At 31.3% G+C, this 26,682-nt stretch overlaps 1 protein-coding gene across 1 annotated transcript in view; it reads left to right on the top strand.

The window, feature by feature from the left end:
• LOC145292291 (ADAM 17-like protease) overlaps positions 1-26,682 on the top strand; it is an 872,700-nt gene that overhangs the window by 389,844 nt on the left and 456,174 nt on the right. The window contains exon 5 of the mRNA XM_080138617.1: positions 11,975-12,084. Within this exon, the coding sequence (XP_079994743.1) occupies positions 11,975-12,084 (110 nt within the window). The remainder of the gene's footprint in view (positions 1-11,974; positions 12,085-26,682) is intronic.

Below are 26,682 nucleotides of genomic sequence, written 5' to 3'. Positions count from 1 at the left end.
TCCCTATCCCTTTCCCCTCTCTCTCCCTATCCCTCTCCCCCTCCCTATCCCTTTCCCTCTCTCTCTCTCTCCCTATCCCTCTCCCCCTCTCTCCCTATCCCTCTCCCCCTCTCTCCCTATCCCTCTCCCCCTCTCCCCCTCCCCATCCCTCTCTCCCTATCCCTCTCTCCCTATCCCTCTCTCCCTATCCCTCTCTCCTCCCTCTCCCTCTCCCCCCCTCCCTATCCCTCTCTCCTCCCTCTCCCTCTCTCTCCCTATCCCTATCCCCCTCTCTCTCCCTATCCCTATCCCCCTCTCACTCCCTCTCCCTATCCCTCTCCCTATCCCTCTCTCCCTATCCCTCTCTCCCCCTCTCCCCCTCTCCCTCTCTATCCCTCTCTCTCTCTATCCCTCTCTCTCTCTATCCCTCTATCCCTCTCTCTTTCCTTCCCATCCCTCTATTCCTACTTTCTTTCCCTTTCTTTCTCACTCGCCCCCCTCTCTTCTCTTTCTCTATTTTCTCTTTCTCTATTTTCTCTTTCTCTATTTTCTCTTTCTCTATTTTCTCTTTCTCTATTTTCTCTTTCTCTATTTTCTTTTGACGATTTTTATAAGTTGTAACAATATGCGAATGTTGAAATTTTTAATCAACTCACGTAGATTGCTTTTATTTCGTGTCTAATACTCTTTAGATATCTTCAGAATATCAGAAACATCACTCATGAAATGTGAGGACGAAAAGAACAAAATTTTATTTCCATGTTTGTATATACCGACGAGCTTCACCAAATGCTTGTAAACAAATTCTGCCACTTATCACGATCATGAGCTAGGTTTTTCAGCTGTTAAGAAAAATGAGCCGACTAGATAGGGGTTGCCCTATCTAGTCGGCTCATTTTTGTTGGCGGTTGTCCTTTTCATCTCCCTTAAATGAACTCTTGAATATTATTTCTTTTTGCATAGCTGAAACCTGGTAGCAAGAAAACATGCTTAAACAACTGTCTTTTTTTTTTTTTTTTTTTTTCCGAGTAATATTAATGGTGTATATTAATATTATCTTAATATTACACATCTTTCTAATGTCTGATACCAGCTTCATGACTTAAAATGCACCGAAAATTGATAATTTTTCCCCCATTTCCCTTTGTAAAACTCCATCGTATTCTGTAAACAAGAATTTTCATCTACAAAACAATCAAACCAAACGCTATAAATAAATCTTTGAAGCATAAAACTTTTACCAAAATGGTCGTATTCGGCAATAATTCTAAAAGGGCTGATATGCCGTAAATCAAAATAACCAATTTTTTTGATGTCTACCTTCCTTTGTCAATGTTACACACAAAATACTTAAACATTTAAAAGTAACTGAGCTTCCTCTCATGCCCTGCCAATAGAGTTCATGTTTCACTTGCATATACAGCAATAAGAAATATCAACAGAGAAATTTTAAGACTAAGAAGAAAGAAGACTTAGATATATATAATATCACGTAATCTTTTTAAGTTTCTTAATTGAACTTACAATCTCTAAGTAGAATTCACTCTAGGCGTGCTTTTAACAAACGTATTTATCCACTTAAACAATCTAAGATGACTTTGTTTTGTTTTTTTATCAAGTCAATGTCTCATATGATTATTTACCTCTACACTTAATTGCATGTTATGTAATTGATTAATTATTCTATTACCAGTATAGAAATAATAATCGTAATAAGGATTATAACCAAAATGTTTATATGAGAACAAGAAAGATAAGGACAGCTTTCTGAAACATGTGAATAATGTAAAAAAAAAAACTCATCCAAAATCTTTATATAAAATTAGCACATCCCTTTCTATTGCCTTTCCTACATAGCAATATAAAATGAGACCTCTCAACATATTACTGTTTCATACGCCACTTTGTGCCATACACAGAGCAATCACATTGTCATTGTCATGACAAAAAGATAAAAGTTCACAATGGTTATTCATACCTTTGTTGTTAGTCGTGATTTTTTACATAGGCTTTATATCTCCGTACAAATCTAATGGATGAAAGCGAAATACTTAATTTATTGATTGCGGACTATTATCCTCATCTTTTTAGATGTTGTTTTACGATGTTTCGGACAACTATTCCTGTGGCCTTCGTCAGGTAGTAACCACAACGAGATAGGAACTCCAAATCTAACTGCATTCTCAGCAATTACTGCCATCTATAGTTGTTGTGGTCTCACCACGTTTTTGACCAAGTAAGCCTCTGACCGGCTTTGGGTAGGATTGAAACCGCTATCTTCAAACAATTTTCACCTGGAACCGTTGAGATTCAACGTTTCTATCTCCTACTCGACGAGCCCAAAAGGGCGATCAGGGTTGAATTCTTTGGTCTTATAAATCCACGTTTATTTATTATCTGATCTTCCATGGTCGGGTCCGTACCGAATCGTATATATATTATTCATTATTGAGATGAGTATTATTTATATTAATTTATTTATTGCGGACTATTATTCTCATCTTTATTAGTTGTTGTTTCACGACGTGTCGGCCAACTATTCCTCTAACCTTCGTCAGGTGGTAACTGCGAATAGTTGGCTGAAACATCATGAAGCAACATCTAAAAAAGATGAGGATAATAGTTCGCAATAAATGAATAAATAATACTCATCTCAATAATGAATTCCAATGAAATAATATAGCAAAATACTTATTTAGTATATTTGTTCCAAATCTCTAACCCAGGAAATCGAAATAATTATATGTAGCCTGCTTATTTCATTATATAATACATTTAATGCCTTGCATGCTTCTATATGAACTGCCGCTTGATATAACCTTATCTGTTTGAATTAAACTGCCGTTATAATTACAGAAACATTTAAGTTCACAGAAGTTATTTACATTTGGTTTACTGATTGTTCTTCCTGCTCTTGCTGTGATCGTCCCAGACCGGAGAAATGTATGTCATAGATTAAAATTTCTTATGCCTCAAAAAACGCGATTCTAACGTCGATTTTTAATGTAGGGAAAATCTTGCCCCATCTCCAAATGCAAAGTTTTGTACCCATATTAAAAAATAAATATTCTTATGTGTGAGAATTTTATTTCCACATAACTTAGAACTTTGGCAGAGCGCGAAATTAAAAACACAACAAATTAAAAAGTGCACTTACCTGATGGTTTAGTTACTGGTCGTTTTCTTTTCTTGCAAAATATGTTGCGCCATTTTGCGTGTCTGCATAAGCCTGGTAGTTGACTTCTAGATGAAGTGGTAGTTGAACAATCTTCTCTGAAGATTAGTAATTATCCTTTGCACGAAGTCCTGTTCTTTTTAGGACAACGATCAAGTAATTCAGATGCATCCATTTAGGTTATAATTAACCAAAATCAACAATCGTTGCCGAGAGAGAAGACGATATTGTATCGAAATAAATTCCTAGCTTATAACGTTAAATTGTCTTTAAGATACCATGATAATTTGGGCACCAAATGCCCTTAAATTAACAAAGAAAAATAACATGATTGCGGCATACTTAAGGGTTTTTTTTTTACAGAACTGATTTTCAGTTGAAAAAGGACCAGTCACTCGCGCGGGTTAATATTTGATTTCAGTCGATAAGAATTGTTGTTTTAAAATAATATATTGAACTAATCAACCGATGAGGAGACACGATTCAATTTGTGTAATTTCACGCATATCTTCTTGAACTAAAACTTTCCTATATTAACAATCGATTTTATTTAAAAATTAAATATCCTGCCAAAAATTAATATGACTATGAAAATGTAAAATAATCATCCCTTGATTGATAATTAAAGATTTTGTTCAAATAGTTTTATTAAAAAGGTTTTGTAAATAAAAACAAAAGCACACTACGTGAAAATTTTTGTTGGCGAAAAACAGAACAATTCGTTTTTTTTTTGTTTTTTTTTTTATCTTTGTTTATGTGTGCGAGGGTGAAGACCAACCGATGTCGACTGAAAACTGCCGTTTTTGTTTCTCCGATCTCTTGGGGTTATTTTTATTGTTTATTTACCCCCAAATATGGCATAGTGGCACGAAGTCATAAGAGGCTTACTGATAGGGACCAGATTTGTCTTTGATTGTGTAGGGAGTTGAACAGAGAGATGTCTGTTCACATTATACACGCACTTCCGAATGTCAGTATAGGCAGGAAAGCAGGGAAATGTGAGGAAATTCCAAAGTCTAGCAGTTCGAGGGAAGAAGCTATTTGAGTAGAAAGCTTTACGTCATCTATGGATTTTGCTGCTTGTCTGGTTTGTTGGGGTATTTACATCGTATCCTATATGCTCAAAATAAAAACTAAACTCTTCAAATTTACGAGGATCTTTGTCTCAAATCACTGGTGAATGCGAGGAAAGGTAATAAAAACCAAGTAATTAGACTTTTTCCTCGATGGAAGTGTTGTGTAAATTCTAATTAGAATTTCTAAGTCAATACAACAGTTATTTTTCCTTTTTAAATAAACGTTTATTTAAAAAAAAATTGAATCAATTTCGCTTTAGTGATAGTCGTCTCCACCAAACATGGAAGCATTTTGTGTGCTTTTTCCCCTTTTTTCATTTTTTTTACTCCAATTTTTTAATCAGTAGCATCATGCATGAAATGAATTATTGTAAATTTGAATTAGTGATTAGTAATTTAAGCCAATACAATGCAGAGTTTTTTAAAAATAAACATAAATTAACATTTAAAATCAACTTAGTTTCGACAATATACGTCTCCATCAGACAAGGAAAAAGTTTGTGTTTCTTCTTCCTTATCTATTTTTTGTGGCATGATGTCACTAGAAATTAGTTATATTTTGTCAGTCCATATCATTATGTGCCTACACCTTTGCATGCTTCTGTTAAGGACTGCCTGCTTTCTATCTCTTTAAGCGTTTTCGAATAATAATAGTTTTTAATATATTTCCACACTTATCATTCACCTCGACTTTAGTGCAGTGATCTTGCTGACTTTTAGTTCTTATACTTAAACTCCCAACTAAATGATATACTAAGTTATCTAGTCGTTAAATAGTTACCATTATATCTTTGTCCTATGGAATATTTTGTTTGGTTTATCTGCTTCGTATATTTTATGCCAAAACAGAATAGTTATTTTAACTGCTAAGTTTCATAAGATTAATTGAATACAAATTATTTCTAACAAAAGCTGAAATTGTGCATTCATGCCTTTTCCAACAGTATTAATGCATAATAAACTCGATAGGATTTGAACTCTTCATACCAAATTCCATAGTCATTGAAAGTATCGATTTGGCCAATCATCACCCATGCAATTTTTATTAGTAGCTTTTTAAAATCCTTTTAGTTCCCTCTTTGCACTGATGGTTGCAAACATATATTTCTATGCAATTCTGTTTTCGGCCATTCATGTGTTTATCTTATTGAGGTAAGCAATAAAATAACCCCTTCTCGAAAGGTGGTTAGGTAATGCATTGGAGAGTACACCTCGGGACTATAAACCTACAGAGAAAAAATCCATCTTAATACGCCTATAGAAAACAAGCCATCTTAATACGCCTACAGAGGACAAGCCACCGTAACAATGTTCTAAATTCTAATGAATTTGGGGATGAGAAAACAGAACTCCCACAATTGGTATTAGTTGTCCTATTAAAGATTGAGAGTCCATTGATTATAAGTAATCTCTTGCGAACCATTTTAGTTATAATTTATTTCCATTGAATTGTTATTTATGGTTCGGTTTAACCAGAGTAAAACTCTTCACTCTAAAGATTAAAGTAACTGTGTAACTGACACAACAAACGGTAGGCATGGGGACATAGTTTACCTTACATACGTGGAGAGAAGAGATTGGTTCATATCTTTACAGATGTTATTAACGAAATAGATGTAATAACCATGAAACACTGCACGCTAATTCCAGCAATGAGTCCACCTAATTAATTGTTAAATCATATGAAATTATCACACATTTCCGTGAAGTATGAGTTAATGTTGCAAAGATTAGTGTCTTGCGATTCAATGTTTTCCTCTTTTTTTTTACTGATTCTTAAATTAAAAAGCAAAAAGTTGTTTCAGCCGAAATGTAGAAAACTGCAAAAGTATTTATCTAAGTTATCACGAACGCCCGGCAAGCCCGGCTGTAAAGTACATTTAAATATGATATTTTAATTCTTGCAGATTTCATGTATATTATTATAGAGTTAATGTTTTATCGATTTTTATATATTATAAAGTTGCGATTTCAAAAATAAAAAAATATCCATATGACCTGGGTGCATTAGCTTGAATCAAAACCAAAATAAAAACTTTATATATAGTCTAGCGGCACTGATGAGTTGTGATACAACGAAACAGGACTGTATGTCGATGACTACATATATATATATATATATATATATATAAAGTAAACTTGAGTTCTTTCAGCCATAACCGAAACCAAAATTTTTCAAATAACTATTTGACAAAATATGGAAGTATATAACAATTAAACGACCCGGATGTAAGCGTGACACAGAAAATAACACACACGCTATCGTATTAATATATAGATTATTTTAGATACATTTTTCGAATTGGCATATTTCAAAATAAAACAAATATTTACAATTTTAATCTTTAGACTTCAGCTTGAAATCATCAAAACAAGCTAAGCCGCATTCTAAATTCAAAACTTCTAACCTACATTATGTTGCTATCCAGATTATAATACCCATTTCATGCTTTTTTTTTAATAGGGAGTCGCCACTTATCAAGGCCCGAAGGCCACTCGAGTATAAAGGTTAATGAATTTAAGAGTGTAATAATCGTTAATGATGTAGATTGGTTAACATTTGGATTGTCTAAAAGGACGGCACAGCAAGAACTTGTTTATATTGGACGCGAAGTATACCGTATTGTAATCGACTGAGAATCAGGCCAGTGGAACAGTGTTCCACAAGCGGGTAATTCTGGGAAAGAAGCTTTGTTCATGGAATCTGCATTTAGATTTAGGCACAGATAGTGGGGAAACCCGTTTATAGTGGCTGTATCTAAACGAGTGTTTTTCTGTCCTTTTTGATCATTACACAACTTGTTCTCGTCACTTGAAATAAATTATGAAAACTACAAGATCAAACGTCTATTCACTCATTAATATCATGTGTGAAGCCAAACGTTTTTATAATTAGCGTTTAGATATAATCCTTTGTTCTTTATTGTTTTTGACACTCGGTAACAGTTGATTATAGTTGGCACATAATAGATTCTTTAATGCTAACAGTATACATTGCGTTATTTAAGAAAACAATTCATCAACGCTACCTACATTGAACCTGATGATATATTTATGGTCTAGTCTTTCCCAAAGTAAAATCTTCACATTAATAAGCTTCCACTGCCGCGTTGATAAAAAGTGGCTCACTTTTTTACACCTGGTAAACAGCAAGAGGTTAGCAGACAACATAAACGTATCAGAAATATCAGAACTACTTACGTGATTGGCATTTGGATTTCCTTTTGATGTTCCTCAGATAAACATTTTGATCTTAAAATTATCAATGATTCTTGGTATTAATTTGGACACATTTTTCATAAATATATTTGTTCTTTAGTCTGTTTTCTGTCCCCCCCCATATTTTGTAATCTCATAACAGTCACTGAAACAATTGATTCACAAATGGCAATGCTAATCTTTATTATATGTTTGGATCTATCGTTGTTGTCCAAGAGTTTGATTAATATGACTGGATACATTTCTATCTCTAATATATTTGCCAGATAACCAATCGACTAATTTCTTACATGTAGTCAACTAATCCTGGTGGCAAACCTTGTCTATGAGGAGATATTGGACATCTGAACATCCACGTCATATTGTGGATCAATATTTCGGTTTGAAATAATTATTCATTTCTTTTCAACGCCATATTAATTATTGTGTCCAACATAAAGAAACACACACACACACACATATATATATATATATATATATATTAATGACATATATATATATATATATATATATATATATTAATGACATATATATATATATTAATGACATATATATATATATTAATGACATATATATATTAATGACATATATATATATTAATAACATATATATATATATATATTAATGACACATATATATATGTATATATATATATTAATGACATATATATATATATATATTAATGACATATATATATATTAATGACATATATATATATATATATATATTAATGACATATATATATATATATTAATGACATATATATATATATATTAATGACATATATATATATATTAATGACATATATATATATATATATATTAATGACATATATATATATATTAATGACATATATATATTAATGACATATATATATATATTAATGACATATATATATATATATATTAATGACATATATATATATATATTAATGACATATATATATATATATATTAATGACATATATATATATATATATTAATGACATATATATATATATATATTAATGACATATATATATATATTAATGACATATATATATATATTAATGACATATATATATATATTAATGACATATATATATATATATTAATGACATATATATATATATATTAATGACATATATATATATTAATGACATATATATATATATTAATGACATATATATATATATTAATGACATATATATATATATTAATGACATATATATATATATTAATGACATATATATATATATTAATGACATATATATATATTAATGACATATATATATATTAATGACATATATATATATTAATGACATATATATATATATATATATTAATGACATATATATATATTAATGACATATATATATATATTAATGACATATATATATATTAATGACATATATATATATATATATATTAATGATATATATATATATATATTAATGACATATATATATTAATGACATATATATATTAATGATATATATATATATATTAATGATATATATATATATATTAATGATATATATATATATTAATGACATATATATATATATATTAATGACATATATATATATATATATATATATTAATGACATATATATATATATAAATGACATATATATATAAATGACATATATATATATATATTAATGACACATATATATATATTAATGATATATATATATATATTAATGATATATATATATATATTAATGATATATATATATATATTAATGATATATATATATATATTAATGACATATATATATATATTAATGACACATATATATATATATATTGATATATATATATATTGATATATATATATATATATATATTAATGATATATATATATTAATGACACACATATATATATATATATTAATGACATATATATATATTAATGACATATATATATATATATTAATGACATATATATATATATTAATGACATATATATATTAATGACATATATATATATTAATGACATATATATATATTAATGACATATATATATTAATGACATATATATGTTAATGACATATATATATATGTAAATGACATATATATATGTAAATGACATATATATATATTAATGACATATATATATATTTATTAATGACATATATATATATATATTAGTGACATATATATATATATATTAATGACACATATATATATATATATATATATATGATGAAAATAATGGAAATATTATTCCGACAAAATAGAGAAAATAAAAAAGGAACAAACCGTATTATGTGTTCACCAACGTTTCGTCTTTATTTCGAGACTTCCTCTGGGTGAAAGTCTCGAAATAAAGACGAAACGTTGGTGAACACATAATACGGTTTGTTCCTTTTTTATTTTCTCTCTCTATATATATATATTAATGACATATATATATATATATTAATGACATATATATATATATATTAATGACATATATATATATATATATATATTAATGACATATATATATATATTAATGACATATATATATATATTAATGACATATATATATATATTAATGACATATATATATATATATTAATGACATATATATATATATATTAATGACATATATATATATATATATATTAATGACATATATATATATATATATTAATGACATATATATATATATATATATTAATGACATATATATATATATTAATGACATATATATTAATGACATATATATATATATTAATGACATATATATATATTAATGACATATATATATATTAATGACATATATATATATTAATGACATATATATCTAATGACATATATATATATTAATGACATATATATATATATATATATTAATGACATATATATATATATTAATGACATATATATATATATATTAATGACATATATATATGACAAAAAGTATATATTACATATTTCTAGATGTTGTTCATCTTACCGTTTATTTCTTTCAACATGTTAAATGTTCAATTCTTGATAGCACCTATTTTGTAGCGCAGAATCATTCTTTTAATTATGTCAATTCTTCAATTTATTCTGCCCTGACTCATCAGAAGCATATGAACCCATCAATTTAAAAATAAAATAAAAGGAGTATGGGCACGATTACAAAATCAAAAAAAAAATCGGAACAGTAGTTGCAATTTTTTTGTTTTAGTTACGATATCTTTGATCCTTCTTATTCTAAACATATATAAATTCAAGCATGTCTGATAGAACACGACAGTTATTCTTCTTTTCCGATTTTTCAGGATATCTTTTTCAATCGCCGAACAGTCGTTTTTATTTCAGCTGTGTTGTATAAAATGGCGCCCAAAAGTTGTTCAGCCATATTCTACTCAAGTGCTTTCTATCGGTGCATCCGGTTATCATCAGGAGCGATTGTTATCACCCACCCACCTTTTACATTCTTTTTTATTGCTTGGTGGGTAAGTGATAACAAAAATTGCTCCTGATGAAAATCGGATGCACCGATAGAAAGCGCTTGCATAGAATATGGCTGAACAACTTTTGGGCGCCATTTTATGCAAAATGTCAGCTGAAATAAAAAAAAAGACCGTTTGAATAATAACTTGCTGCCAATATATATATATATATATATATATATATATTATAAAGATCGTAAAGTAAAACGAGGTAGTATATATCGTTATGTTTGTTATTCGTATGTGGTATATATATATATATGTAGTATCATATAATATGTATAACACTTCAGAAGTCTTCTCAATATTTTTCTCTTATACAATAATCTATGGAATGAAAACCGTTTTCTTAACAGTCAACAAAAATTGTTTTAATCTTTTTAAAAATGACGACATTAACATGATTATGTGTAATCTGTTGCCCGGAAATAATATCGTAATAGAGTATTAAATTTGATAAATGGTACATGGTAATCCACAAATGCTCATTATCCTAGAGAGCAGATGTGTTTAAATGATGCATTGCTAGGGAGCATAGTGTTCTTTACTAGAAGAGAAACTGTGTTGCAAGGAGCAATACTATTAATAATTCCGTATTACTCAAATTGCATATTTTCTTCTCTGCTCAGCTCATTCTTCTCTCTGAACCTCCCCCATCTCAACTTGTTTCTATAGATTCCCTGAGGAATGAGTAACTCCATGAGTAACAATCAGTTACTTCCCTTTAATTGGTACATAAAATGGCTGGAAAATCGACACCGACGAAATTGCACCAGTTTAGGGTACAAAAATTATTTTCTAAATTTTAGGTATTATCTGTCTAAAGGAATGTCGATTAAGAAAATACACACTTCGTGGGAGTTTGTTTTGCATTTATTTAATTTTAGTCAGACATACAAACAGACATCTGCCTTATATTATCAAACCGTTAACTGTTTTGGCATAATTTTGGCAAAACCCTTCCGTCTAATTCGATGTCACTTGCATTCAATAGGACAAAAGTAGATTTTATTTCAATTGCTTTCATTTTGTAAACAGTTTATTTTTGCTCAAGCAAAGTACATTTTTCTGCATGCGGTTCAGATCTGATTTAATTGCCATCTTTTTCAGCCTGCATGGCGTCACTTGGACGGGAAAAGAAATGCAAATTCTATGATATTCTACCGAGAATCAGATGCGATACATGAATATGGAAGAAATGGCACTTTCTCGGGACAAAGGTATTTTAAATTCATAAGTTTCTTAAATTCTGTAAGTTGCAAGATAAGTTATGCATGGTCATGATCAAATACGTAAATATACGTAAAAACACACATGCACCCACATATAATTTCCATTGTCTATTTTGAATAAATAAATAAATAAAAAAGCTTGCAGTAAATAGTTATAAAGTAGACATTTTGCCCGTTAAGAACAAGCCGAATTTATAACCCACTGATTTAGAATGAGTACTTTATGCCAAACTTCTAGAGTAAATTGTGTATATCATGGTGACTAATCTGTATCAATCCCTGTATATCAGACGAATACCATAATACTTAATTCGCTGCACCTTATAACAAAGGCCCATAAAATGTTTTCAGATAGATCGGCCCAGTAGTGTCCAAGAAAAAGTGGAACGAACAAACAAACCGACGAAAGCATATATATATACCAGTCGCATCGATTGGTTTCCTAGATGTAAGTCCAATGAAACTTGCGTGATTATTAGAGAGTGCTCAATGCAGGACAGAGGTAGTGTATAATTTATTTATTATATAAACATTATTAGTTACATATGTGCATACATGTTTCAGTGGAGTTCCAATTCAGGGACAACACATTAGACCAATTCTTTTTTTGGTCTGAAGTGTTGCCCAGAATTGAGACTCCACTGGAACATCGTATGCACATGTAACCAATAATGTTTGTATAATACACACACACACACACACACATAGATTGCACTAAGTTTTTAAATAAAATTCGTTTCACCTCCATCATAATATGCACAGGTAAAAGTCAATTAAATTGTTTATAATTTTGAATGTCGGTTTGCTTACATAGTATATAAATATGGTTAGATATATTGGCTTATATTTGTATGCATTTGTCTCTGTGTGGTTCTTCTAAATTAATAGGTTCTTGTTTGATCATGTCGTTTAAATAACATCGGTTCGGATTAATGAATAAAATGGAGAGGTTTGATAGATGTACATTTCTTAAGTACAGTTAATATAACTTAAAAATTAAAAAACAATGAAAAGGAAACAATAAATGAATATGATATAACGGAGATATAAATTAAAATCACTGTACAATCATTATATTATTATACACTAATAAATATAACCAAAGAAGCTGGATTTTTAAGAACTCCATTTTTAATACAAAGGTGTCTTATAGGATTTTGTATGTGTCAGAGATTCCTTTCGGTATAAAGAATTACTCCAGTCAAAGTAGAAAGCAATCACTGTAGAATTAAGAGATTCAGTAGATTTTATAAAGCGATTTTGGTATTTGATTAAGTTTCTATCACACATGATTATTAATGTAATGGTCCAAATCTTTTTGATTTATATCTTCTATAATACCAAAAATACTACAACACATTCAATATGTGATGTCCATTTCTTTTAATCTTTTCTTATAAGACTTTTGAAAGATTTATTAACTTTATAGACTTTGAATCATATATCACAAACCTAACGCATCGCATAATATCTGGCATAGGTAGCACTATGCACAAGTTTGCACAAGCCATAATTAATATTCTACCCTTACTAATGTACACCGTCAGAACTTCCTAGATAAAAAAAAACTCTGGGCATTTATTAAACAAAATAAAAAAAAAATTATGTGCAAAACAAAATGTCCTAGGTATGCCCTAAAAACATCTAGTGAGGAGGCCCCATTTGGTGACTGTAGGGAATGTGGAGTTGTCCCTTAGTAACCATGGCTCGCAGATCTACTTTGGAGCAGATTTGTAATACCTGTTAGTGCATCCGGCGCTACCAGATCAGGCTGTCTGAAGATACTGGCTTCCTGACCAAAAAATGTACCAAACATTAATGCTATTGTTTTCCCTCTTTCTCTTTGCAAAACTCCATCATGTTCTGCAAAGTCATTTTTTCTTCTACAAAACAAACCAAACACACGCATTTATTCATATACTAGTAGGAGGCGCCTGGATTTGCCGGGTCGTAAAACATGTTTAAATATACTTTAATTCATGCAGATTTCGTATTATTACAGAGTCAATTCTCTATTTTACCTAATATAATACTGATTTCAAAAGTTTTTAAAACAGTGACTTTGATGCCACCAGCTAGAATCTAAACCAAAACATTTAGTGCTCCAACCATTTTCTACTGTTTGAGCCATTGCAAGATAGATAAAGATTTAAAGTTAAACCGCTTCAAGCTATAAAGGAATTTGAGTATGCACAAAAATAAATGAACAGTTTCGATTCAAACGTGCTGATATATTTCTGCAGGTGTTTTTCATCCATCGAAACAAAGATTTTACTCGTTGTAGTGCTTGAATTTAAGATTATTGGAAGCCTAAAAACTTTTTCCAAAATGACTGTATTCGGCAAATGGTTGATATGACGTAGAAAATTGGAATAATAATTCTAGACATAGGATTTAATAGCATTATATTTGATTTTAATCTTCATAATGAAGTCTAAAGTACAAAACTGTTCTGTTCGAGGAATTTATTTTACCTATTCTAGCATGTGTATTTCATTGGTGTTTTGTGTGTTTATATGAGTTCTTTGATTGAAAATCAAGACTTATTATTTTAATATTTAACTAGCCTGGGTGCCCAGCATTGCCCGGGTGTGTGCAGGTGTGTGTTGAACAAAAAAAAGTGGTAGCAGGCAGGTAAGCTCGAACCTGTACTACGAAAGAGGAAAAGAATATGAAAAAAAAAACGTGACGTCTCGGGTGTTACGTCTATTGCAAGACCGGAAGTAGCGAACGTCGAAATTAAAGCTACTCAATCGAAAAGAGATGACTTTCGAAAATATTCGACGAAAAAAGCGACCCCTCTTTGTAGAAAACTGCCCAGTTGCGGGTGAAATAATTAATGGTTTTGGCTAATTTTTCGATATTTGTCGTCCGAAAGTTTGATGTTTAAGACGATATCAGTGTGGCCACGTTCCGACGCATCTGTCAAAAGGTTTTAGCAGACATACATATACACAGACGTTTACCGTTTATATTATAAACTAGCGGGGGGGTACCCAGCGTTTCCCGGGTGTTTGGGTGTGTGTTAAAAAAAAACGTTAAAAGAAAAAAGTTTTAGTAGGAAAGTAGGATTAAACCCCGAAGCCTTGACGTGAAGGTGGAAACGAAAGGGAAAAAAGCCAACCACCTAACCATCTCGGCCACGAGTGAGAGAAATTTATAAGCGTGTTAAATTAAGGGTTATAAACTGAGTCAGAGCTTTGATTGACAGGTGGCCGCTTTATGAGGTCATCGCGGGAGCGTTACAATGACGTGGCAGTATTTTATTTACTGTGGGGCAGCTTTTTGGGGTTTGTTTATTTTGTTTCAATGCGGGGGGGTAGTTTTGGCTTCATCAAGATGATGGTGGGGGGGGGGACCAGCTCCCCATTTAAAGGGGATTGTCCAAATTGAATAGCAATTGTCTGATATAAGGAGAAACACCGCATTCGGCGATTGCGCCGGGAACCATGTGTTAACCTTAGTTTTGCTTCTATTTTACAAAAAAGCCCAATCCCCACGTGGCGATCGAAAAATGTTGAATATTTAGCTTTTCAAAGGCGGGCAAATTAAATAGACAGGCGACCCCCGTTGTTAACTTGTAGATATTACGATTTAAACGCGATATAAAAAGTTTTAAGGAGTGAGCCGACCGATCGCTTCTTGGAAAAAAAGTCTTTTTCGGACATACACAAAAACACGCACACAAACAAACATTTTCATTTTTATATATATCGATTAGCGAGGCTACCCGGCGTTCTCAGGACCGTATAAACAATGAGAAAACTGAATTTGATTTGGAATATATTTGTTATTCTTAGGAGTTAGGAAGTTTTAATGTCTATGTATCATTTGCTATTTCGAGCAAAAGAATATTTTACCTAGCTAGGACGAGTATTAGACGTATTAAATAATTGTATCTTACTTAGGGTAGATAATTTACAGTATGTATATAAAATAATTCTACCTTTGCATTGACGGTGAATATACAATACATATTTAAAATAATTTTACCTACACTAAGACGGGTAATTTAAATACATATATGAAACAATTTCACATACTTTTTGACTCCAAAACCGACATTACTCTTTCCAACCCAACCCTCAAAACAGAACTTAAAATTAACATAATCATGCTTCTTTCTACCCACCTCTCCAACCTTCACATTATGCCAGGATAACATAAAAAATTCAAAAAAATATAGATCACACCCTATAGAAACTGGCCTAGTAAACTTTCATAGTAAACCAACAATATATATGTATTAATCTAGTTTTGAGATCGTAAACTGTTTAAGCCACTTCACAAATGAAGTAATTTTGAGATAGAAAATTGTTTAAACCATTTCTGGTACAAACTTTATATTCTACCACCCTCATTTAATCCAGAGTGATGTTGATTATTCTGCTAGTATAAATTTGCCCCTATCTCATTCAATACGGGGCAACGCCAGGAATTCAGCAAATAGATAGCTTATTGTTGCTTAACTGTAGTGATCTACATTAAGCATGTTGTATTCTCAAGTAGTCACCCATCTGATAATGACCACAATCATTGTTGCTTAACTTTGGTAATCTACATAAAGCATTTTGTATTCCCAAGTAGTTACCCATCTGATAATGACCAAGCTTATTGTTCCTTAATATTGGTGACTTGCATAAAACATTCTGTATTCCCAAGTAGCCACCCATCTAATAATGAGCAAGCTCAAATGTTGCTTAACATTTGTGATCTACATACAAAATTTTGTATACCCAATTAGTCACCCATCAAATAATGACCAAGCTAATTGATGCTTAAATTTTGTTATCTACATAAAGCATTTAGTATTACCTAGTAGTCACCCCTCTGATAATGACCAAGCTCATTGTAGCTTAACTTTAGTGATCTACATCAAGCATTTTGTATTCCCAAGTAGTCACCATTTGATAATGGTCAGACTCATTGTTGCTTAACTTTGGTAAGCTACAAAAAGCATTTTGTATTCCCAAGTAGTCACCTGTTTTAGAATGACCACGACAAAGTTGCTTAATTTTGGTGATCAATATAAAGCATTTTGTATTCCCAAATAGTTACCCATCCTATAATAATCAAGCTAATTTTTGCTTTACTTTAATGATCTACAGGGTGGTCAAAAAGTCAGGTAACATTTTAAAGAAAAACGATATTAGCAATACACGTATATTTAAGTACCATACATTGAAATATAAAATGAAACAAACATGAAATATGTTTATTTTGTTAATTGTCGTCCATTTCTCTCTATCAATCGCTGGAAGCGATTAACCACTGATTGTGTAACACGTGTAATCATGTCAGCTGATATCTGGGCAATCTCCTCTTCAATAAATAACTTTAAAGACGCTATTGTATCAGGCTTCTTGCCATAAACGCTATCCTTTACATAGCCCCAAAGCCAGAAATCAGGAGGGGTAAGATCCGGAGATCTGGCTGGCCATTCAACTGGGCCACGGCGACCAATCCATCATTGTGGAAAAATTTCATCCAAGAAATAATATTAAACGAATAGAGATTATAATGGATCATATTGTTTTTTCTACCTTTAATATGTTACCTGACCTTTTGACCACCCTGTATATAAGGATTTGGTAATCCCAAGTAGTTACCCTTCTAATAATCACCAAGCCCATTGTTGCTTAACTTTTGTTATCTACAAAAAGCATTATGTATTCCTAATTAGTCACCCATCTGATAATGATCCAGCTCATTGTTGCTTAACTTTGGTTTTCTACAAAAAGTATTTTGTATTCCAAAGTATTTACCCATCTGATAATCACCAAACTCATTGTTGCTTAACTTTGGTTTTCTACATAAAGCATTTTGTATTCCCAAGTAGTCACCCATTTGATAATGGCCAGGCTCATTGTTGCTTAACTTTGGTAAGCTACATAAAGTATTTTGTATTCCCAAGTAGTCACCTGTTTGAGAATGACCAAGACAATGTTGCTTAACTTTGATCTATATAAAGCATTTTGTATTCCCAAATAGTTACCCATCTGATTATGACCAAGCTCATGATAGCTTAACTTTGGTGGTCTACATAAAGCATTATCTATTCCCAATAAGTCATCCATCAAATATTGACCCAGCTCATTGTTGCTGAACTTTGGTGATCTACAAAAGTATGTTGTATTCCAAAATAGTTACCCATCTGATAATCACCAAGCCCATTGTTGCTTAACTTTGGTGATCTACATAAAACATTTGGTGTTCCCAGGTAGCTATACATCTAATAATTACCAAGCTCATTATTGCTTACATCTACATCCAAGGGAGGTCACTCGCATATTATAACAATGATTGTATATTAATCTAATGGTATTCGACAATAAAGCTACATCCAAGGAAGGTCACTCGCATATTATTACAATGATTGTATATTAATCTAATGGTATTCGAACATGAAGCTACATCCAAGGGAGGTCACTTGCATATAACAATGATTGCATATTATTGTAATGGTATTCGACAATGAAGTTACATCAAAGGGAGGTTACTCACCTATAAAAATGACAGTGTATTATTCTAATAGTATTCGGCAACGAAGCTACATCCAAGGGAGGTCACTCTCATATTATAACAATGATTGTATAATATTCTAATGGTATTCGACAATGGAGCTTCATCAGAGGGAAGTCACTTGCATATTATAACAATGATTGTATATTATTCTAATGATAGTCGAAAACGAAGCTACATCCCAGGGAGGTCACTCACATATTATAACAATTATTGTATAAGGAGGCGATCATACCTGGCATGTCAAGCTTTAGAGAAACAAACGTCACCGGAAAATGAGGAGGAGGTCATGCCTAGCATGTCAAACTTTAGAGAAACAAACATCACTCAAAAATAAGGAGGTGGTCATACCTGGCATGTCTTGCTTTAGAGAAACAAACCTCACTCGAAAAGTAGGAGGAAGTCATGCTTGGGATGTCTAGCTGTAGAGAAACAAACGTCAATCGAAGATAAGGATGGCTTTTTAAAGTTTTTAGTTCAGATGTGATTTTTGGAATATGACATCTAGTCTCAATTTAGTATTCGATAAATATTAAATATGCATCTTTTTTTAATAGAAGATAATGGTCGGTAGGAAATTACGTTGTATAATACGGTTACTTTGTATTTTGGCTAAGATCAAAGTGTAGTAGCTGTTCTTAGAATTCAAGCGATCTCATCTTTTACCCCACCCCCACCCGCTAAACAGAGTTAAGATATCTTATTACTTAAAAGAAAATGGCCGGTTGTTTTGTTAACATGCCGACTCGTTCTTTAAGCAATTTTTGAAATGTTACAAATAAGCATTGATCATGCAGATTCATTCATTTGGTTTTTGGAATCAACAATTCAGCGATGTGATGTTTGGAATATGACATCTTGTCTCAATTTAGTACATGATAAATATAAATTATGCATCTTTTTTTAATAGAAGATAATGTTCGGTAGGAAATTACGCTGTATAATACGGCTACTTGGTTTTGGCTAAGATCAAAGTGTAGTATCTGTTCTTAGAATTCAAGCGAGTACATCTTTCGCCTTCCTCCCGCTAAACAGAATTAGATTATATTGTTACTAATACTAAAAAGAAAATGGCCGTTTGTTTTTGTTTTGAAAATATAGCGATCATTCATCTCATTGCTAAATATTTTAAGTGTAATTTTTCCCACCTTATCATTTTTGCTTGTCATTTTTCGTTATAATCTCGTATTTTACTATTTTTAACCCGATAATCACCTTGGTAACATTTTCATAACGTGTAAGTTAATATTTTAATTTGCACGATACTGACAGTTAATCTTTTGATTTGTACGATACTAACCATAAAGAGTCTCTTATTTAAACTATACAAACGTTGCCATTAAAGTGTGCTGACGTCAAGATCACGTGACATGACTCAGCGTTTTTTCAATTATGTATAATAACATTAGAATCGATTTAAAATTATAAGAATTATGTAGTATTTAACGGTCAGATAACCAACTTAGAGTTAACCGTTTGGGCCCAAAATTCGATATTTGGCGTCCAAAGGTTCAAGCTTTAATATGATATCAAATTTGTCATGTTGGTAGGGTCTGTCAAAAGTGTTCGGCGGACATACAAACATACACACTAACAGACGTTTGAGATTTATATATATAGATGTTGAAGAACTTGCGAGTTATTATTTCACCTATAGCAGGAGGAAAATAGCAGGATTATGCCTTTTCCAAAATGCATAAATGATGAGAATAATCGATTACATAATCAGCAATGGTATCTGTTAGGCTAATCACCGTCCCATTCCCGTGTGTGTCAAAGACGATATATCAAGCTGCTGAAATATCAATCTTCATTAGTGAAAAAAAAAAGAAAGGAAATTTATGTTTATGCTAAATTAATCTATGATGCACAGTTGACAAAGGAAGTGCGAAGGTGGGAGGGAGTGCGTAATGGAAATGGGAATATAATCAAAATGGATGAAACTCGGGGTGGGGAATAAATAAAATTTAAAACGGAATTTCAAATATAAAAATAATACTTCTTCTAAAATAAACCCAGGGAAACTAGTTTAATTTTGATATATTGATAGAAAGCTTCTAAGAAAACGCAAATATAAAAATAGATGCTGATTGAAGAGTTTAATTGTCCTTCGCGCTGTATTCCCACGTTCCACTTGCTTCGGATGCTGTCCTTTCTTCAAGGTAAAATTTGAAGGTAAGTGTATTTCCCAATTGGAAGGAATGGGAATAATTGAATATATTTCTATGAATTTTTGATGATTGATTGCTCTAAAACAGAGGGTTGCACAGGAGAATAAAAACAATTTATTTCACTTTCTTTCTCTACGATTTCTTCAGATACAACGACTGCAATCAATACATGTCGATCATCTGTTTTTTTCTCTTAATCTGACTCCTTTTTTTTTTTTTTTAAATCTATCAAACGCTATATAAATCTTTCACACACACATATATATACTAACAGGTCGTCCGGCATTGCCAATTCGTAAGATACGCTTTTAATTCATGCAGATTACATATTTATTATTATAAAGACAATTCTATATCGATTATTATACTGAACCTAATATATAGTAGAGAGATCAAAACTATATATATATGGCTTGGGTGCCATTAGCTAGAATCGAAAACAAAACATACAACTCTCTCCCTGCCACACCCATATATATATATATATATATATATATATATATATATATACATATATATATAACAATTTAACAATATTAGTTAAGGCTTTTTTCTCCTCTCCTTATATAAATGAATTCTCTTTTGTAATTATAAGGTTTTTAGAAGTCTGATTATGTAGGTGCTATGTGTGCGATAGGTTAAAGATTTAAAAAAAATTTAAACTGCGTTCTTCATTTGATTTTTACATTTTTTATTCAAAGCTTCTTTAGACACACACACACATATATATATTAGACATTAAGAGGAGATTATAGATATATATAAATACTCGTTCACATACATCTTTCACGATAAAGCTAGAACCCAGAATTAGATAGAATCGAGCAATTGCATCGACAACGGGCAACGGCAGATTCAAAGTGGGTTTCGATGTACTGCATCTCATCAGTGACGTGCTCCAACATAGGCGCGAACCCAATGGGCCACGGCGCAATCTATTGACTGTCTCGATTTTTTTGAATTCTTATATTTTTATCCAGTTCTACATTCTACGATGTGGTTATGTCGCCAGTATTGCACACTTCATGAGTGCGACGACCTGGGTTCGCGCCTATGTTGGAGCACGTCACTGATGAGATGCAGTACATCAAAACCCACTTTGGATCTGGCGTTGCCCGTTGTCGATGCAATTGCTCGATTCTATCTAATTCTGGGTTCTATCTTTATCGTGAAAGGTGTATGTGAACAGGTATTTTTATATAGTAGCGTCCAAAACTAAGGGACAACATTTTGAAACCTAATATTTGTTAGAAATAACAACTGCGAAAACATAAAATTTTGATAACTGGTAGTCGCTATAATCCATAATAACATTAAAATTTGAATCATTTACAAAGGATAGAAAAAGAATTATAACAATTATTTATTTTCAAACTAGGAACGTCCAAAAATAAGGGACAAAATTGAGAAAAACAATGTAAACAGCCAAAAAACAATAAAAATACATGGACAATCCTCTCAATGACAGCTGCACATCTTCGATTACAAGAATCAGTTCTTGACAATCATCGATACTAATTTTAGACCATTCTTTATGAAGCTTCACCCACAAATCCTCCATGTTAGGTGGATTTTTTCCATAACTTTCACTCCTAAGGTCTTCCAAAGATTTTCTATTGGATTTAAGTCAATCCATAATTTCGAAATCTTGCTTGCTAATGTAACTCATTATCACCTTTGCCTTGTAACATGGGGCATTATTTTGCATAAAGGTTGCCCTATCGAAACCTGAATTCTGTATGATTGGCACAACATGATCTTGAACAATGTTTTTATAGATCTGCGCGTTTACACGAGTTATTAGCCAAACTAGAGGCATTGTACCTTTGCTAGAAAACATTCCGAATACCGTGACGCTTCCACCCCCAAACTTGACACTTTTCTTAGTACACTTTGCACTTAATCTTTCACCAATACGTGTTTTTCGATCATTTCCAAATAAATGAAACTTGCTTTCATCACTGAAAAATAATTTTGCCCAATTTTCATATGTCCAAATTACATACCTGTTTGCAAACTCTAATCTCTTTCTTCGAACTAAATGGTTTCTTCCCTGTTCTATTAAACAACCCTATTTCTTGCAGTCGTCTAGAAACAGTCTTTCTTGACACATGAGGTAATGTTCATAACCCTTTTAATTTCTGTGCAAGACTTAAAACGGTCCTTTAATGACATACACTGCATTATTCGATCTTCTCTTGGCGAGGTTTTGCAGGGTCTGCCGGTTTTAAAAGCACTATTTTGCCAGTATCATTGTCGGATTTAACAACCCTGCCTACAACACTCTTGGAACGTTTCGCTTTCTCTGAAATCTCTGTAATAGTGTGCATTTCCTTGTGTAGCTTTACAATATCTTGTCTCACAGAGTAATCAAGTTTTTGGCGTTTTGCCATGTTGCCGGCTAATGCAATGTTTACAAATAATTTAGTAAGACCTATTCTTTTAAAGAAAATCCAAAAATTTGAATATAGCATATTGTTTACATTGTTTTTAATTTTGTCCCTTACTTTTGGACGTTCCTATTTTGAAAATTAATAAATAATTGTTATAATTCTTTTTCTATCCATTGCAAATGATTCAAATTTTAGTATGTCATTATGGATTATAACGACTACCAGTTGTCAAAGTTTTATGTTTTCAAAGTTGTTATTTTTAACAAATATTAGGTTTTAAAATGTTGTCCCTTAGTTTTGGACGCTAGTGTGCATGTGTGTTTATATAAATATATATAAGTAGATTGTAGTTTGCTTGAAGCATTGTTGAAGAAAATTATAAGGTAAAATTAAAAGCCAACAAAACAATGAGACACATATTTCTGTATTCTATTGTTTTTTTTTTAATTTTTCTCGTAGACCGGTTATACGCATTACACATTCTATCTAGCTATCTCTCTCTCTCTCTCTCTCTCTCTATATATATATATATATATATATATATATATATATATATGAATAAAAAATCAATACGAAAAATATATAAATGTTTATATCTTTTCTGTATTTATTTCCTGTGTGTTGACGTGTAGGAATACAAAAAGTCTTTTGAAAAAACAAGAATGTTTCCTTCAAAAGCACATAATTTTTGTATTCCTACACGCCAACACACAGGAAATAAATATAGAAAAGATATAAACATTTATATATTTTTCGCATTGATTTTTTATTCATAAATATTAAAATATATTAAAAAGGAATACACGTGGATACAACATGCAATTCGGTATATATATATATATATATATATATATATATATATATATGAGGTTTCCCCTTTATTCCCCTTTCTGTAACCCTAATTGACTTGATAATGTACTAAAGTTCTTATGTAACCTTACTCTTTATCTAAACTTATTATATATGTTATGAAAATATATTTGACAATTAAGCTACAAAGAATTTTCCACGTTTAATCATTATAAGAACGCGCCAGGCAAATGCTCACGACGAATGAAACAAAAGTATGTGTAGCTTAATTACCACATCTTTTCATAACTTACTGCTCTACTTATTTAGCACTGTTGAATTAATTACTTGTTATAAAATTTTATGATAATACATGAAATAAAAGAAGCTAAATCACTTATATTTACCGATCAAAGGTGCAAGCAAAGAAAGTAAGATTCCCCTTTTTACTCATCATCATTCTCATCTATTATTTGATATTTATTGTGATTGGTTTATAAACCCACAGGTATGAATCAAATAATTCTCATGTTTCAGGGGGAAATGATCATTTTATTTACTCAAAGTGAGCTTTTTGAAGCTGAATAATGTATTCTAAATATAAACGGTATAAAAGATGCTATTTATAATTGTTAGAATTCGCTCCTCACCCCCTAATTGATATTAATACTGTCGACTAGCTTGAAATTTCAAAACAATATTCCACTAATTTTCTTTCAAATATTTGCATTGATTAAAAAAATGGTGGACCAATGTGTTTTCAGCACTTCGGTTATGTTTGCAGGTGAAATGGATAGATTTATCACAACACCATAAAAGACGTCATTCTAATACCTATATTTTTCCAGATGTAAAAATGTTTAGTTCTTTTTGTTTTTATGTTTTTTTCAAATTGATTCCAAATATTCGTTATTAAAATTCTAAAACAATTTATATTTACATCTTAGAAACACATGATACGTTGTTTTTTTTTAACTTAAAAACAAAAAATTAAAACACAAAAATTAATCATTTTTCATTCCGTATCAATAATATGACATATGCAAATTAAGTTCAAACTTTTTTTTTAAAAAGGAATAAATATAAATGGTTTCCTTTTTGTAAGAAATTGTTTTGTAGTTTTAATAAAAATATAATTTTGAATCCAGTCAGTTTGAAAACGTGACTTTTTTTTTTGCTTTTAATTAAACAAATCTTCACCTTAAACAAGGCGTATTGCTACTTAGATGTAAGGGGCTACTATTTGGGATCATGTCTAATAGGGGATTGTAAACAGTTGAGTAGCGAGACGTTTATTTACATTGCTTTTATACTTCTAGCATCTAAGTACAGTTAGAAAATTCCAAAGTCTAGCAGTTTGTGGCAAAAATTTACTAGATTAGAAGGCTTTCTGGTTTCTAGATACCTCTGCAATGTAAGGTAAGATTTTGCTGTTTGGCGAGAGGGAACAAGTGCCTTGAGTTTATCAGAGCACATTCCATTAGAGTAAGTGTAAAACAGACACAGAGATAAGTGGTCGAAAGAAGAATTTTGTTTTCTCTCCGAATTATAAATCTATGAACACACGCAAAAATAAAACTTTTCAAGACAAAAGAAGAAAACGGTTTATTCAATATAAAAGGATGATCTGCCAGTTAGAAGTAAGCTGTTTCTGTTGTGAGGGTTGATATGCCAAAGAGCCCAGTAAGTCGTCAGCTTCTATGGCAAAAGTGAAGGAGCTGTTATGTCCGGTTGAGAGAGAGAGAGAGACACGTCCTGCTTGCTGGTTGAGTTCTCTCTGCTTTTTGACCATAGTTCCCAAAAAGGGTCGAAGTTCCTTAGGGGACAGATAAATCAATGCACCTCATCAGCTGATTACCCAGTGTGTGATTGAAACACTCAGTGAGGAGGTCGTTGATTCACAAAAAAAAAAAAAAAAATAGATTCTTGTAACTGCTACAGATGCAACACAACGGCGATGAGATAGAGGTTGGAGCTTGACCGATAGTTAAGAAACTATTAGATTTGAGACGCCATTTTGGACCCGATCTAAGTGTGAAAGTGATATGAAATGTATGAGCGAATTGTGGGTTTGTAAAAATGTTGAATACTCTCTGGTGTGTGTAATTTTCTAGCATGACTGTGTGGTATATGCGAAAGGGGGGAAAAATAAGTAATATACGACGTACTGGGCGTATCTGCATCGCTCTTTGGGAAAAAAGAAGGAAAGGATGGCTAGCTCATTTATATACCCAAAGAGCATCTTGGGAAGGCAGGGCATGATGGGAGAAGCTATTTTTTTTTCTGGTCTCATCCTTTTTTTTTTTTTTTTATAGGAGGACATAAAAGCTGGGAAGAACAAGGCCGATTAGTCGCATGCTCTCATGTAATGAATGAATGCATGAATGTAGGATTGACATGAAATTCTTATAAAGATAAACTAAAATGACCGAAAAATGGGCTGAAATGACTTAAATAAAAAGTAAATGACATAGAATGACTTTAATGAACTTAGGGATGAATTGAATGACCTTAATAATGACTTGAATGTTTAAAAAATAACTGGAATCCTTCAAAAACAACTTGAATGATCTGGAGAATGACTTGAATGGCTTTGAGACTGACTAGTTGTAAAGTGGGTGATCATTTTACATTAAATTAATACAGAAAAATGATCCTTCACTTTATATCGCAAAGTTACAAACATAAATACAGCATGTAGTAAGAACAGA

The sequence above is a fragment of the Euprymna scolopes genome, chromosome 13 (genome assembly GCF_053919585.1).
Source record: "Euprymna scolopes isolate OS-2025 chromosome 13, ASM5391958v1, whole genome shotgun sequence".
Classification (NCBI taxonomy): Eukaryota; Metazoa; Mollusca; class Cephalopoda; order Sepiida; family Sepiolidae; genus Euprymna; species Euprymna scolopes.
The sequence above is the reverse complement of the archived record's forward strand: the minus strand, read 5'-3'. Positions and strand labels throughout refer to the sequence as shown.